The 15,088-nt window shown below is 44.3% G+C and overlaps 1 protein-coding gene across 1 annotated transcript in view; it reads right to left on the minus strand.

Annotated features, from left to right (window-relative positions):
• The window catches only part of LOC109315999 (maltase-glucoamylase, intestinal-like), a 137,219-nt gene extending 123,084 nt beyond the window's left edge, over positions 1–14,135 (minus strand). Inside the window, exons 1-4 of the mRNA XM_019543962.1 lie at positions 14,090–14,135; positions 7,608–7,986; positions 6,124–6,226; positions 5,881–6,032 (exon numbers count right to left, since the gene is read on the minus strand). Coding sequence (XP_019399507.1) covers positions 5,881–6,032; positions 6,124–6,226; positions 7,608–7,986; positions 14,090–14,135 — 680 coding nt within the window. The remainder of the gene's footprint in view (positions 1–5,880; positions 6,033–6,123; positions 6,227–7,607; positions 7,987–14,089) is intronic.
• Positions 14,136–15,088: the final 953 nt, after the last annotated feature.

The following is a 15,088-nucleotide window of genomic DNA, read 5'->3' on the forward strand; positions in this document are numbered from 1 at the left end:
AATACCTGTCTGCTGGATCTGGAACAAACATGCCAGTGCAGCTAAAATAGACAAGGGAAAAAAAGAGGGTATTAAAGGAAGCTAGAGTACTTACAATCTAGAAATGGTGGAAGCTTTTGTGCGGAAACATATTGTTCCCTATACAGCTTTGTGGCACCTGCATACCCAAGTGCTCAGCCATTACACTCAAAATTATAGGCTCTTTCAGGCATGTTAGTAAAGTTGAACAAGAATTAACAGCTACTGCAGAAAGACAAACAAGTTCCATGCAAAAAGGTGCATGAGACTTTGGGATCATTTTCCAATGGGAGATTGTTGATCAAGAACAGTTGGAAGATACACCAGTGTCTATGGTCTGCTGGTATTGTCTGGTAAGTATTTATCTTTCATTCAGGCACTGCAGTGCAAGGAAATCTGTCATTCAGCCATGCTTATTCTTATTGATGACCTTGATTGATATAGGTCAGTTCTTCACTGAGATGCCAAAGGGCTGATGAGTGGGTGCAATTCTTTTTGACTCCTTAAAAATGTGATTTGAGTATTTATCATGGCTAATTCACTCCACTTTTCTCACATATGGAAATGAGCAGGTTTTTCCCAAGTCTCTCCCTGTGCCCAGATCTTCCCACTGAAGAGAATCCTCTGCTTGGAGGTGGCTCTGAATACAGGCCAGGAACTGTCTGACCATCTGACTAGACCCCATCCAGGACTTGTGTTTGTGTGTATATGCAAGGGGCTGGAAATGGTGCACATCACCTTCAGCCCCACACCTTGGATTCTTCCTACGAACCTGGGGCCTTTCCTGCTCTCAAACTGAGGTCCCGTGCAGGGCATAAAGGAAGACAAAGCCACAAAGCATTTGACTAAACCTCTTTCTGGAGGGAAGGGCTTTGAACACAGGATTCCCACACATGCCTATTGGGGAACTGTCAGGCCCACTGCCATTGAGATGATTGGGTAAATGGCTTTAAAACATTATATTTTTAGGGCACAGATACACATAACACTTAGACCTGCTTAAATGTGGCTTAGATCTGAAATGGACAGACACTGCACTGCAACTGGCCACTTTACAGCCAGAAAACTGCTGCTGCCCACCCCCATCTTTTTCCTTTTGTTGGTACTGTTTGCACTGCTTGAACAATATTTTTTCTAATCACCCATTTCCTACTGAACCTCATCATTCCTCCCCAGTCCCTGGAAACCCAAAAGCATGGGTTCTGAGTCCAAACACTGTCCCCACCCCACTAGGTCAGGCAAGCTCACTGCAGAGTTCAGTGAAGTGCAGGCTATGGACATGTATTGAACTCATATTTAGGTGAGATGGAAAAGCAGAAGAGTGAAAATGTCCCCACCCACAAGTCAACCACCCCTGGCAAGCACTCCCCCAGCCCCACTCCCCCACTGTGAGGCAGGCTGGAAGTTCAATCCCACCCTTTGTTGTCTGACCCACAACAGGTCATACAAATTGTGAACTGGTTCCTCATTGGTGACACTGGAGCATGGCTTCTTATTTGTGGCCGCACTCTGTCCCATAACAATCATGACACTTCCCAATCAGTGACATTTTGGATGGTTCACTTGTTATACATGTCTGTATCCTTAGGCCTTCTAGAGGGAAGGAGCCATCAACTTTGCTGCCACTGTTCCTGTTTGGTAACAGACAGTTTTCTGTAAGCCTGTGTCAGCTGGCCAGAAGCACATTTGTTTACATTGCAGCCTTGATTAGACATGGAAAATTATCCCTTGCTAACAGTGAGTGTCAGCAACTGGTACTCAGCAAGGTTTAATACCAATGTAGCAAAGGCAATGTATGGTCAGTGCTATTTCAGAAATGGCTTCTGCAACTGTATAGAGTGCTGCTTTGGCCTTGGCTATAGTAGCAGTGCTCAGTACCAGATCAGCTGCACCCGCAGCTGACACCCATCATTACCAAGGAGCAATTTTCCCAGACAAAGCTTGTTTGATGGCAGTTCCACGAAGACTCCTGCTGCTGCAGCAGCAGCAAAAGCACAGTGAACTGATTGCTGTATTCATAGGATTGCTGCTTTAACCATATTGGACCCTCCTGCCTTGCCTACACTAAAAGGTTTCACAAAACAACTCCCAGTGGGTCAAACACGGGTTCAGCTGAAAGCACGGTAGAGGTGGGAGCCCTGATGTATAGAAATATCCCAGGTGCCTAGACCTGTTTTCACCACCATATTGTTAAAACTGCTTTTCAGAAGATTTAGCTAGCATACTGGAGAAAAGTACTATCTAGGTTCCACAGGAGCCTTCTCTACACTAGGTTTACCCTTGGTTGATTTATCATAGATCTATCTGTACTGATCCTGTCACCTGCGGGAATATGGCTGTAGCATTCCCTGACACAATCTCGGCCTTATACTATCAAGCAAATTACAGACATTATGACTTCTAAACCAAGAAGTATGATAGTGAGGATGCAATGGGAAATACAGAGTTTTCATGAGCACTGAAAAGGTGGTGAGTGTAAATCTCTGTTTACTGGGCTAAGGGTATATGCCCAACCATCCAGTCCAGGCATTTATGCCAGGTAGAATATAGGAAGATGTATTTTTTTATTGATCACACATGAAATTTAACTAGAAATGGAATTCAGGTGCGAGAGGAATCTGTCTCAGCTAGAAAAGACCTTTATAGTATTGCTTGCTCTGTGCCATTTGCTTGCTCTATGCCATTTGAGGTAAAGTGTAATTTCCCAGGAATACATCATTTTCCTTTCTACATGCACTTTGAGCAACCTCAGTCCTTAGCAATCATCATGGTTTAGTAATGGTATTGTCTTCAGATGTGGGGTAAAGCCCAGTAACTACATGCAAGATGAAGACTTATTTTTTTTTAATTGGGTAAGTTTCAGAACAGTTTTATCATTTGGGTTGAAACAACATATGCTTTTAAAATGGCAATTTCTAATAGAAGAATAACTACTGAGATCTTTGTTGCTGATGCAGATATTAACCAAGACTGCCCTCTATCTTCCTCTTTCTGGCAACATAGGTTGAATGAGCTTTACTTTCTCTTGCAAAGCTGATACTGCCTCTATGCCGCCACAGTTCAGAAGTGATCACTGTATTGGAAAGCCCCATTTCAAACACATAGGACCACGCTTAAAAATCCTCAACTCCCAATGACAGCAAACCAGATACACCAAGTAGCAAGCTCTTTTGACAATCTGGCCAGTCAGGTCCATTTTTCAGATGACCTGAGCACCAACAGTTCTCAGTGACTGCACCTGCAGCTGTGTGTTCGCATCTCTATAAATTAAGCCCCAGAGTTCTCAAGTTGGGCAACCAAAAAATGGAGACACCAAAATTAGCAGAAAATATCAAATCCTTCAACTAAATGTTGAGGTCTGGATGGGTAGGAAGCTAGAAGAAGAAATAGGAATGGTATTCTGAACCAGTTAGCAGTCATTCTTTACTAAGTATTCATTTCTTGTTTCACAGTTCTAATTAATGAGCATTTATCAGTTATTATAACAAAAGGGCTAGAGAGATAAATACCTCTCAGAACAAAAAATGGAAAATTGAACATTTAACTTAGCCCTATATTTGCACAGGACCACTATGACTAATGAGGAAAAAAATGATTTTGTTATCTGAGTAATGCTGATACACTAAATTGTAGTGCTCTGTTAAAAGAAAAACTTTACGAAATTGGCTGTGAAGCTGTTAAAAAGAGAGATCATAGGGCAGCAATCAAAGATAATTTTTAATTAGATGTGTATTAAATGAAAAAAATATAAAATTGGACATTGTTTGCTGATGCCTGCATGTTTTTCCTTTGATAAAAAGTACAGCATGAAAGAACTTACACTTACTTGCATTATGTCCCTATTGCTCTTACATCTTTCCATACACTTTAAAGAACAACTAGAGTTAGTAGTGACCAAAACATTTAAATAACCTAATTTTCAGAGAATAGGTATTTAGCAAATCATAACCCATTCAGGCTTCTGAAGTTAGGCAACCAGAAAGAAGCCTCCCAAAAATCAAAATATTTCCCTAGAAATATCTCTAGACACTCTTTTTTGTTGCATTGCAGACACACTGCAAAGAACTCCAGCTAGACTTTTATCAGGGAACAAACAGATCTGAACAATCTGTTCATCAGAGATCTGGGTTTTCTATTTGCCATGGAAAAATGCAGAAAAACCATGGGAAACCATGGGTTTTCCCTTGTAGTCTGGCAGAGTTCCAGCCTACAAGGAGCTGCTTGGGGCTGGGAGAAGTGGGAGAAGGGTGATCGCAGGTAAGGGTGCCACGTGCATGTGCACACCACACATGCACGTGGCAGCCAGGCAGTGTGGTGGAGAGCAACTCCTGCAGCTTCCTGCAGGTAAGTCTATGGGGGGGCATAGGGAACGCATCAGGGAAATGGAGGGGCATAGGCAATGTGTCAGGGGAGCATGTGCCCCCACAGATCTCTGCACCCACAGTGGGCACCAGGCTGTAGCCTGGCCTGACTGGCACAGGCAAGAGCCACCTCTGCAGCCCAGCAGGCAGGACCCAGGGAAGGCGGAGTGGAGCAGTAAGACTCATTGACACTGCTACCATCACAACTACTGTTGGGACCTCTTCACCAGCTGTGCCATCAGCAGTTCAAGCAGCAACAGACTCATGCACTAGGCCGTGGGTCTACCCTGTGCCATGGCCTGTCCACCGCCACCACCACTCCCCTCAGACTACAGCTATACCCCAAAGGGGAGGTGGGGGGCAGCGCAGATGGCCTAAGAGGAGCAACAGTGGCAGCTATGGCTGAGCCAATGGTGGGAAAGTATAAGCACAGCCTGGTACACAAGCAGCTGGCAGTGGGAGGAGTTGAAGGCAGCATGCCCCCCTCCCCAGTCCATTACTTCTAATGCTGCTGGCGACACAGCTAGCACAGAGGTCCCATTGGTGGTGGCAACAAGTCTCACTGTCCTGTTCCACCTTCCCATGCCAGGTCCCACAGGGCTGTGGATGTGGCTTATGCCTGTGCCAGTCTGGCCAGGCTGCAGCCGTGTGCCCTCTGTGGGCACACAAATCTGGGGAAGGCATATGCTCCCTCAATGCCCGCTCCCAACATGTTGCCTATGGCATTGCCTGTGGTTGGGCGCCCCCAACCCCTGGCAGCTAGGGCTGAGGGGCAGGGGGGCAGGAGTGAGGGGCACCAGTGAGGACGGGGACATGTGGGTTGGGAGTGAGGGGCACTGGCAGGACTGGTGGGGGGCTGCAGCTTAGGAGTGAGGAGCATCGGCATATCAGAGGTGCTTAGCACCACAAAGCGTTGGGGGGCGGGGACAGCTGCAGCTGGATCCACATCCTGAGTAAAGGGGACAGGAGGAGCTCTGATTTTTTATGATAAAAAAAAAATAAATGCCAAAATATATAGGTATTTAGAATTTATTTTATTATAATGATTGAGGCACTGGTAGGCTTTTAAATTGCTTTAAAATTGTAAATATGTCAATGAAACCTTGTGTCCAACTGATACTTATATATGCAGTGGCATTTCATTTTAATTGCAAAAAATGCAGATTCGTGGGGACTAATCAGAGAATTTTGGATTTTTAAACAGAGAAAACCCAGGACCCCTGCTGATCATGCTTTCTTCCACTAGCTTAAAATGTTATCAGTAAACAGAAGTGCTTATGTTCACAGCAAATACTTCTGGACTGTGCTTTCTAGTGGGACATAGCATAATGTACTAGAAACCATTTGTGTGCATATCTTCTATAATTTATGTTTGTGAGTAGAAAGACATTTTTTCTCTTTCAGCCATGCTGAACCATGCAATAATATATGAGAAATACTGCTTGTCTCATCTCTCTCTCCCTCTCACAGTCCACACAATCTTAATATACTTTGTACTCACAGCACTGTTCCTGAGCTTTTCCTTAAGATTTTAAACTGAAGGGAGGAATGATTTATGAACTCAATGTCATAGCTGGTGTCAGCAGCAGCAACAGCAGAAGACGACTGAATCTTGAGTGGAACTTCAAATCTTTCACTGTTAGGATCATATATCTGAACCAAAGTGGAAACAGGCACACATCAGTTAGCCAGCTGCTTGGCTTAAGGTATTTGGACTAAATGGCTTCATTTTCTCAATATTCACCTTAAATCTGAGTCTGTCATTTGTCTGGAACTCCACATCCATGGCAACAGGAGAAATATCATTACCAAACAGTGACATAGTGTCAAGTTTTGTCAGCATTACTCTACAACACAGAAATATTTAATTGTCAAACAAAATTTTAAAAAGCCATTTGAGTACAAGAACAGTGTCATGCAGGGAAACAGAATCAATTAGTCCACCCTGTTAACTCACCACAATTTCCATCTGTATTAGAGCTTCAAACACCCAGGATTTTGTCAGTGGGTATAATCATATGTGGGCACAAGAGGATCTTTTCTTTCCCAAAAAATCAGCTAGATATCATCTGATGGTTACTCTTTGGGGAAGTCAGATATATGCCACAAGAGAGGTCTGGGGAAAAAATATGTGCCTCTCCACAGGCAAAATACAGCCCGTGGGCTGGATCCAGCCTGCAAATGTTTCTATCCAGCCTGCAGTTGCTCCACTGAAGAATTGTATCCGGCCTGCAGCTGCCCTGGGTTTTGGTGCTTCTTGCTCTCTCCCTTCCCCCTGACATTGCTGGCTGCAGCAGCAGAAGCCACCCCCCACCCTGGCTGACCCACCCTGCCCTGTCCCCAGCTCCCAGTGTACACTCCAAGGCAAGGGATGCTGAGCTCCTGGCCAGGCTTCTGCCAGGCAAAGCTGTCTGGGCACAGCTCCAACCCTGCAGCCCTTTGCGGACCAGATAGCGTGGCCCCTGGCAAGTCAAAGTTCAGGTATGGCTCTCCATGCTGGTGGGGGAGGGGCTACAGGGAGAAGTGGACCAGAAGTCACGGGTGATCTGGGTTCTGCCTGGATGGGCCTGGTAAGTGCATGGATGCCGCTAACACAGTGCTGTACTGTGCTCTCATGAGCCACTCCATATGAGCACAGCTGGCATGGCTTCTGCCAGATCCCAAGTCCCTGGCACGTGACCAGGGCAGGCAGGAGCTGTACCAGCTGCACCCATGTGGCCTGAAGTGGTGCACGGGAACACAGAACACCACTGGCCAGGCTCAGAGCAAGGAAGGGGATGCAAGGAGAAGGGGGAACAAAGATTAGGTTCCCCTAATCCTTATCCACTCACCTCTCTGCCCTTAGATCGGGGTGGGCGATTATTTGGGGCAGAGGGCCACATAGGGAGCTTGGTGGGAGGGAAGGGGGATGCTGCCCCAGCCCATGACAGCTCAGCTAATTCTCTAAATGGTCTCTTGGCCCAAATTAATTGCTCACCCCTGCTCCACAGTTATTCATTCTAGAACCAGAATCCAAAGTATGTCATCTGGGGGGCCTTCAGATCAAATTACAACAAAAAATAACCCCTGGCCCTGAAAGAGTTCTGGATCAGCAAATCTCAAAGTGCCTTGGAGAGTTGCCTAGTATAATCCTTACCATAAAGGTCACGTAGCTTTCAGAAGGCCAGTGCCAGCCAGGTATAGGTATATCACTAAGAATGATTAAAGAATTAAGTAGGATTGGTTTACCTCCATCCTTTACTTGTCTTTTGTGGCTTCTCAGTTGCAAAGTAGCCATAAGGATCATTTGCTGGGAAATAGCACCATGGAGCATTAGGGACTTTTGTAGAACACCAAATGCAACCCTTTGCTTCACATTTTTCTTTTGAGGCACCGGGCTGTGGGTGGCAGTCAATGCGTTTCTGAATTGGAACATCGCTGGGGCAAGCTGCATCTTCAGTGGAGTCATAGAAGCAAAACGGAACATTAAGGCTACTTGTCTCGCACCACCGGCACCCACGACTTCGGCAGGCCGCTTCAGTAGCTCCAGGTTCTGGGTGACAGTCTCTCCTGAGGTCTTCAGAGATAGTTGTTGAACAAATGTTTGAGCCAGCTGACTGAAAGAGCACTAAATCAGGCAAGAAAATAGTAAATGAATAACAAAAACATGAGTTGAATGTGAAACACTGCAACGTTCCTCTTTTGCTGAGTTGGGGGCTTGTAGACATGACTTGTGTAACTGCGGTGACCTGGAAGGAGCTTACTCATGGTTCAAAATTAGTTTAATTCTAGCTTTCAGGACATTTTCCTATATTCTTCTTACTCAGAAGTGAATATTTCTTCCAGAGAGTTGTAATGATTCCCCACGGCTGTGGTTCTTATATATAGGCAGTTGTGTGTTACGGTGCTCAGTTGAAGAGTGAGTCATTTGAAATCGTCTGAAACCAAACTAGAAGCTAAAATATGGGTAAAGCAAAATCTGGTATCATTATGGAGGCATAAGAAGCAACTCCATACTCAAGGTTGTCTTAAAATTTTCTCTCAAACAAGAATGAAAATTTCCGCTTCACTCTAACAGTTGAATGTTATGCTTGTTTACTATTATTATAACTGTGTATATTATAGTTCATTTAGTCATCACTAAAAGTTAGATAACAATAGTGGAACAAAAACAAAAAACTAACAGCTAATCATCCTCGGGGTCTTACATTTACTAGGCACTGTAACAGGATGGCACCCTGGGGCTGCCGTGAAGCCCCTAGTGGCCACCTTGACCCTGCTCGGCTCTTTGCTCCCAGCTCTCGGCGTCTTCCTTTAGGGAGCTTACACCAGTTACATTTTTGCGTGATCTGGTCCCTGAAAGCACTCTACAGCCAAGACATAACACATGTTCACAGCTGCAGAGCACTTTTAAAATGGTTGATCATGTGAAAAATTAATCCTTGATAAATTAGCTATTCGCTGAAGACGCGTCAGAACACAGTGCCTTAGGGAACTTCTGTTCATGTTCCCTTGAGCGTTAATTTTTCACATGTGCCTTTGTGGGCCTGTCACAGAGAAGAAAGAGTCTTCTTCCTGTGCAGCAGGGGAGGGGGGTAAGGGGGAGCTAGGTGCTGGGGTACCTGGGGGGGTTGAAGTGGGGGGCTCCCTTCCCCCACTCCCCACCCAAGCCTCTGACAGCGGCAGCACGCAGCTGCTAGCTGGGTTTGCCGTGGCTGCAGCTGGGGGGTGGGAGGCAGAGCTGAGGAGACAGGTGGTTTGGCAGCCTCCTGGGAAGGTGCTGGAACACCTCTGCCTGCTGTCCAGGGATGGTACAGGCAGGCGCGAGCCCCCCTCACCCAACAGGTGAACATCTGTTCAGTTGGGGGGCCGGGGGTGGCTCTAAACTCATGGTGCTTTGTGTAAACCACCATGTGTTAGAGTGCAGCCTCTAAAATCTGTAGGCACCCCTAACGTCTCTCTGCCACACCTGTGATGCTGCTGATGAAAAGGGACCGCTGCCCTTAGAAGCTGACAAGCTCTAGGTGTCCTCATCCCTGCCCCTCCCCATGGACTCGCCTGGCCTGCTTAGCTTGGAGTTCAGACCCCGACTCCCCCAAGCCCCTCTCTCTCTCTCTCTTTCTTCCCGGACTAACGCTGGGCCCCTCAGACCCTAACCCTTGTCTGGGCTTCAGCCTATTTGGCCTCAGCCCCTTTTTCCTGCAGCTGAGGCCGCTTAGCCCAGATGCACTGCCTTGGGCAAAGGGGCTCTTCAGGTTTCAGCCTCGCAGTGTAGCGTGCCTACCACGTACCTTGCCCGTGGCCCCTCCACCCCAACAACCACTCCCAGTTCTCCAGCCAATCAGCAAACGTTAACAACCATTCACCCGTACAACTGAAATATATGCAAACTGCTTTCACAAAGGTCACCCCTTTGTCCATGAGTATCCTTACACAAACTATAACTCCCAGAGCTAGGCCCCCTCTCACTTGTGGGTAGCTCAGGTATCTGTGGGTACTGCTTCCTGCAGCCAGCTTCCCTTTGGGATCTCCCCCCTGCAGGGCCTGGCTGCCTGCTCTGGCTCAGGTCCTGAGCTTATACGCCTGGAAGCCCTGGCTCCTTTCCTTCATGTGGCTTTTTCCCAACCACACACAGGGGTTTCTTCCTAATTAAGGGCCAGCCTGCACACCTCCCACTGTGGCTCCACACACTCTTTCAAGGTGACAGGAGCTCTCCTCTCCTGCCACTGTGCCCAAGTAACGGTGTGGGTTCCCTGCTACAGGCACGTAACTGCTTTCCTAATTATTGGCCTAATACAGCAATTCTTCTTGCATGTAAAGGATCCTACTGAAATCGATGGAATATACCATGTTAACATGGGTTTGCAAGACTGGACCTCTATAGTGTTAGCAACTAGCTATTAGCATTGAATATTATAGGAAAAATCTACTACAGATAGTAGGGGCAATATTATATTTGCATTTTGCTTTTTCAGAGCAGCAAATTAACAGTTAATATAGAATACAGAATGCCAGGATGATGGATGAAACTGTTGCTTTATTTCAGAGTTTTAATTTTCCACAATTCCTCAGTTATTATCAAGTAAAGGATGTAAAGCGGATAGGAATGACAGACAAGCACTGTCCACAAGGACAATTTTAAGGAAATCTCCTATGATTGCTTTACTACTAGTGCTAGAAACAGGGAATGTATTTATGTAGACCAATTGCTGAAGGTTTTAGCATTGTATCATCATCTTGACCTGATCTCTAGAGTTAGATGACAGAGAGGTGTGAACCTTGGCAGTTGATCCATATAAACACTCACACTGTTAGTGCTGGAGTGGGTTGAAACTAGTACAAACACAAGACAGCCTGAAAATTATAAGCAAGGGGTGGGGGAAGGGTGGTTAAAAAGTAAAATATCTCGATGCTTCACAAGCTGTCACATCAGCTAGAGACAGGCAATGACCTGGGCTTCTTTAGAAGAGACTGAGATCATTAATTTTGTTTTCTGCCTCACTCTAGCAGGCAGTCACAGTACTGACCCAGAGGAGAAATGCAGTAGTTTATTTTATTCAACAGTATCTTAGTTAAAAGGTTTCTTCTAAATCTTTAAAGCAGATGCTACCCTCAGTATAATCAGCTAAACAACCTTTTAGGACGCTGGTTTAACTTTATTTAGCCCTATAGATCGGAATAGGCATGACTGAGTAGGGGTGTGGGAGTGTAAGCAGGTGTTCATCTTTTCTGCTCTGTTTGTGCCAGAGGAGCAGGGGAAATGCCAGCACATGAAACTCTCACATTAAACACGCAAGACCTGCAAACCAGCTGCTCTCAGAAGAGAATGTGGATGTGATCTCTGTGGAAGATCCAGTCAGGTTTCTAACAAGAATGAAATCTCAGGGTTTATCCTCATCCTCCACCTTCTGTTTTGACCACCACAGGACCCTGGATTTGCTGGAACTGTCAAAATGACAAGTCAGCCCAGAACTGACCGCTGGCCACAGACAAAAGTTAACCCCCCCCCCAAGGCTATTGGCAGGGCAGGTATTTAGTGACAAGGGATTTGCTAGTGACTTGGGAGATAGGGGGAAAAAAAGGGGTTTGCATCTCCACCTAAGTCAATAAGGGAGATCATTTTCCCCACATTATTAGCAGTCCCCACAATCAATCTAAGGACAAAATCAGTGAACTTTAAGGGAAGCCTCAAGCTACCTTCTCTACAGCTAGAAAGGCATTTATTCCAAAACAGTGTTACGTATCAGAGAGAAAGGAGTAGAAAGAAAGGGATAGGAGGGTTCCTTGAAGTTAAAAATGAACTCCGAAGACTCCCTCCAAAGTGTCTGTCAGCAACAATCAAACAAATCATTTTCTCTTCCTCCTGTCCTCCACCTCAGTCACTCCATTGCCTCAGGAGGTCAGCAATGTTCATGATTATCTGTTAACAAGCATCTCTAAAGACTCTCTGACCTTTCACAAATCCTTGGACAATATTCTCAATGCACATTTACTTTATTTCTTGTCTATTTATTTCTGAACTAAGTCATCATATCTTCATAAATAGAGCTTCACTGCTGGGTATTTCCTCCGCAGCTACATACTGGTGCTAATAGGACTACTAGCTAGCTTCTGATAATCCATTCTTCCCTCCTTGTGCCTCGCAATGCCTGTTTCCTCCCATAATGCCTTTTCTTTTTCACCTCAAGCTTCCCCAATCCAAATCTATGCTTCTGCCTCCTCCTGACCCTTTTCAGTAGCCTAAAAGGTACCTGCTTTAAAGGTACAACAGGGTTTGGGGATAGGAGACTCCCCTGGAGAAAAAAATGAAACATCCAAAGCAGCTGCATTAGATTTGACAATTCAGATGTCTGGGCAAATAAGAGCCAAGGAATCAGGGTAAGGCCCAGATACATGGGATATTGGTGAGGTAGACTATTGTTCTCAGTGACCTATAGCCATCTTCCTCACAGAGAAGCCTCACATCCATTTACTTTTGGCCAAATCCAAATACCACATTCACTCGAATCCTAGATGTGGTTTTACCCCCATACTACATGAGGGGAAAAAGGCCCTCATCTTGGATGTCAGGACAAGACAGGGGAGGGGCGGGCAGGCAGAGCCCTGCCCCTGGCAGCCTCTGCTCCCCTTGCCACCTCTGCCCTACCAGCCTAGGTTCTGTGCTAGTGCCCAAATGTAGCACAAGAGTGGACTAAGCATGACTTAAGCTTGAAGCCCAAGCCTGAGCCACCTACTGTCTTTACTAGCAGAGAAATGACACACCCCTATTTTTCTTTATCAAAGGGTAAGGTATGGCAGATAGCTTTTTCTTGCTGTTACCCCTGCATAATCACCTGGGGCTCTGAGTCATGGTAGGCTCCATCCCAGTGCATCAATAAATGGTCTGAAAGGCAAATTAGGTTTTCAGATGCACCTATTCAGCCCCAACTGCTATACATTTTGTCTCTTGACAAATGTGCAGCCTCACCACCTTCAGGTATTTTGTACTAGTATACATGAAGTACACCCGTTTTGCACCAGAGTACCAGCAATCCTGTTATAATGCACAAAGGAAGCGCTTTAAGATGAATTGGTTCTTCTAACAAAACTAAAACTCAACAAAGATTTGGTTTCATTGCTACAGTCAGAGGATATGGATGAATACACAAAAGCAGATGTGTTAGCAAGTTGTCATTTCCTATTAGGCGCATGTCAATTTACTGAACAATAAAATGTTACTGGTTAAAATACTTCATGAAATGGACATTGTAAGAGGAAGAAACTGTTTCATTTACCACCTGTCTGTAAATGTCAAGGGAATTTTATTTTTAATTTCCTTCATCAATTTCAAGCACTTGGAGGGTATCCTGAAAACCAGCCCAAAGCTGTCTCAATTCATACTGTGGCTCTTTAAGAGTTCATTCTATGTTGGTACAAGCAAGGTAAAAGCGGATAGGAAAAAAGCCCAAACATTCTCCATTTTCTTCTAAATTTTTAAACCTTCGCCTCAGTTTTGCTGTCTGGATGGTCTCTGTGCATAAACATTTGTGAAAGCTGAAACTGGAAATCAGGTATTGAAATTAGAAAGAGTTTTGCTGCCCACTGGTGGCTTTTTCAAGTTAATTTCCATGGAAACCAGATACTAAATATAAGCTTGAAATACAAATGTGAAAAATTCTCCTTTCCTTTTTTTTAATTTCTAATTCCAGATTTGGATTAGAAAATATTGCAGCTAGGCACCAATAGGGAGAATAATTATAACCACTCTGTTTCCAGTGGAAAAACTCATCCTTATGTTTTTGGGTTCATCTACAGATTTAAAAGATGCATTTAGTTGTTCTTTATGCTCAAAGATCATGCCACCCTCTCCCCATATTAGACTCTAGACTGAGTTAAATCCTTGGTATGAGGGATTTTGAACCACAGCATACTTAAATAATATAATGCTTAACTTCAAGCATGTGAGTAGTTCCACTGGATTTGGTAGGATTACTCGTGCACAGAATATGGCACCCACTTTACTAGATTGTTACTTATTGCGCAGCTGGACAGATGCCTCAGACTCCTCTATTTTTATTGTCATCCCTTGTTTATAATGGTTTCTAAATCTACTCCATCTTCTCCCTCTACAATTTGTCTCACATATATGAAGTGCCTGATTTGGCTTCCACACAACTATTTTGTGTTTACTGACGCTGCATTCAGCTTTTCAAGCTGCTTTTTATAAACTAGAAATATTGTAATGAATTTACCTGCAAGCATGACCACAAAAACATGGAGCCTCTTGATTCTTTCCATGGTTATGCAGGTAGAATTAGTGCATGGAGTGTGTCAGCCTTTTATAATTGGATAACTGTAAGACAGCAACATGGGCAAATCTGTAATTTGAGTCATTGCAAATATTTTCCAAACAATACTTTTTCCATCATGAGATTATTTAAAAAAAACATGACCTTCACTGGATGTCATTTAAGGGTTGTCTAACAGATAAGACAGACTGTTAGTGCTGGTAGGAACTGAATTTCTGTTCCACAGGCAATTCTCCATCCAAAAACCAAAAAACAAACAAAAAAAAGAAAATACCTTGCAAAATGAAATCTGCACTTTTTTTTATTCAATTACAATATGCCATATAGGCAGTGTTTACTTTTAAGTTTGACTTATTTTGATATAACTTATAAAAGAAAATTTTGAAATGAAAAAAGAAATCAAAGTGATTTATTTTAATAAGAAATGGTACGTTTTGACCTCATTGAAGTCAATTCCCTAGTCGTTCTCCAATAAATGTTGTGTAAAAACAATGTATTCCATTAAAGGTTTAAGTTTTATGACACAGCATTTCTAACAGAAAAAAATAAACCCCAGAAAGAAAATGTCTAGCTTTTCTGCTGGTAACAGCAGCAACACAAAGCTCCTTAGAACTAAAGGACTGAATGCTTCAGTTTGCTTCTCCCTGATAATAAAATCCCTGATATTAGGAAGAAACTGCTGGACTTAGGAATTCTGTCCCCAATTCATCATCAACAGTTCTAATGAGGAAAAACTGTCAAAACACAGCACAAGTGTGGATGCAATGTCATTTATTGGACTTCCTTGGAAAGATGTGTGCTTTGTAGATGACACAGTAACTGTATACATCTCACACATGGCACGTACATCCCTCATCATGGCTCCGGGGAAAGAACCCTGAAGTGTGAAGCTCTGAAAATCCAAGACCCTTGGGTTGCCAAGGAGAACTGATCCACCTAAAG

The sequence above is a fragment of the Crocodylus porosus genome, unplaced genomic scaffold, assembly GCF_001723895.1.
Source record: "Crocodylus porosus isolate Cpor-Errol unplaced genomic scaffold, CroPor_comp1, whole genome shotgun sequence".
Taxonomy (NCBI): domain Eukaryota; kingdom Metazoa; phylum Chordata; order Crocodylia; family Crocodylidae; genus Crocodylus; species Crocodylus porosus.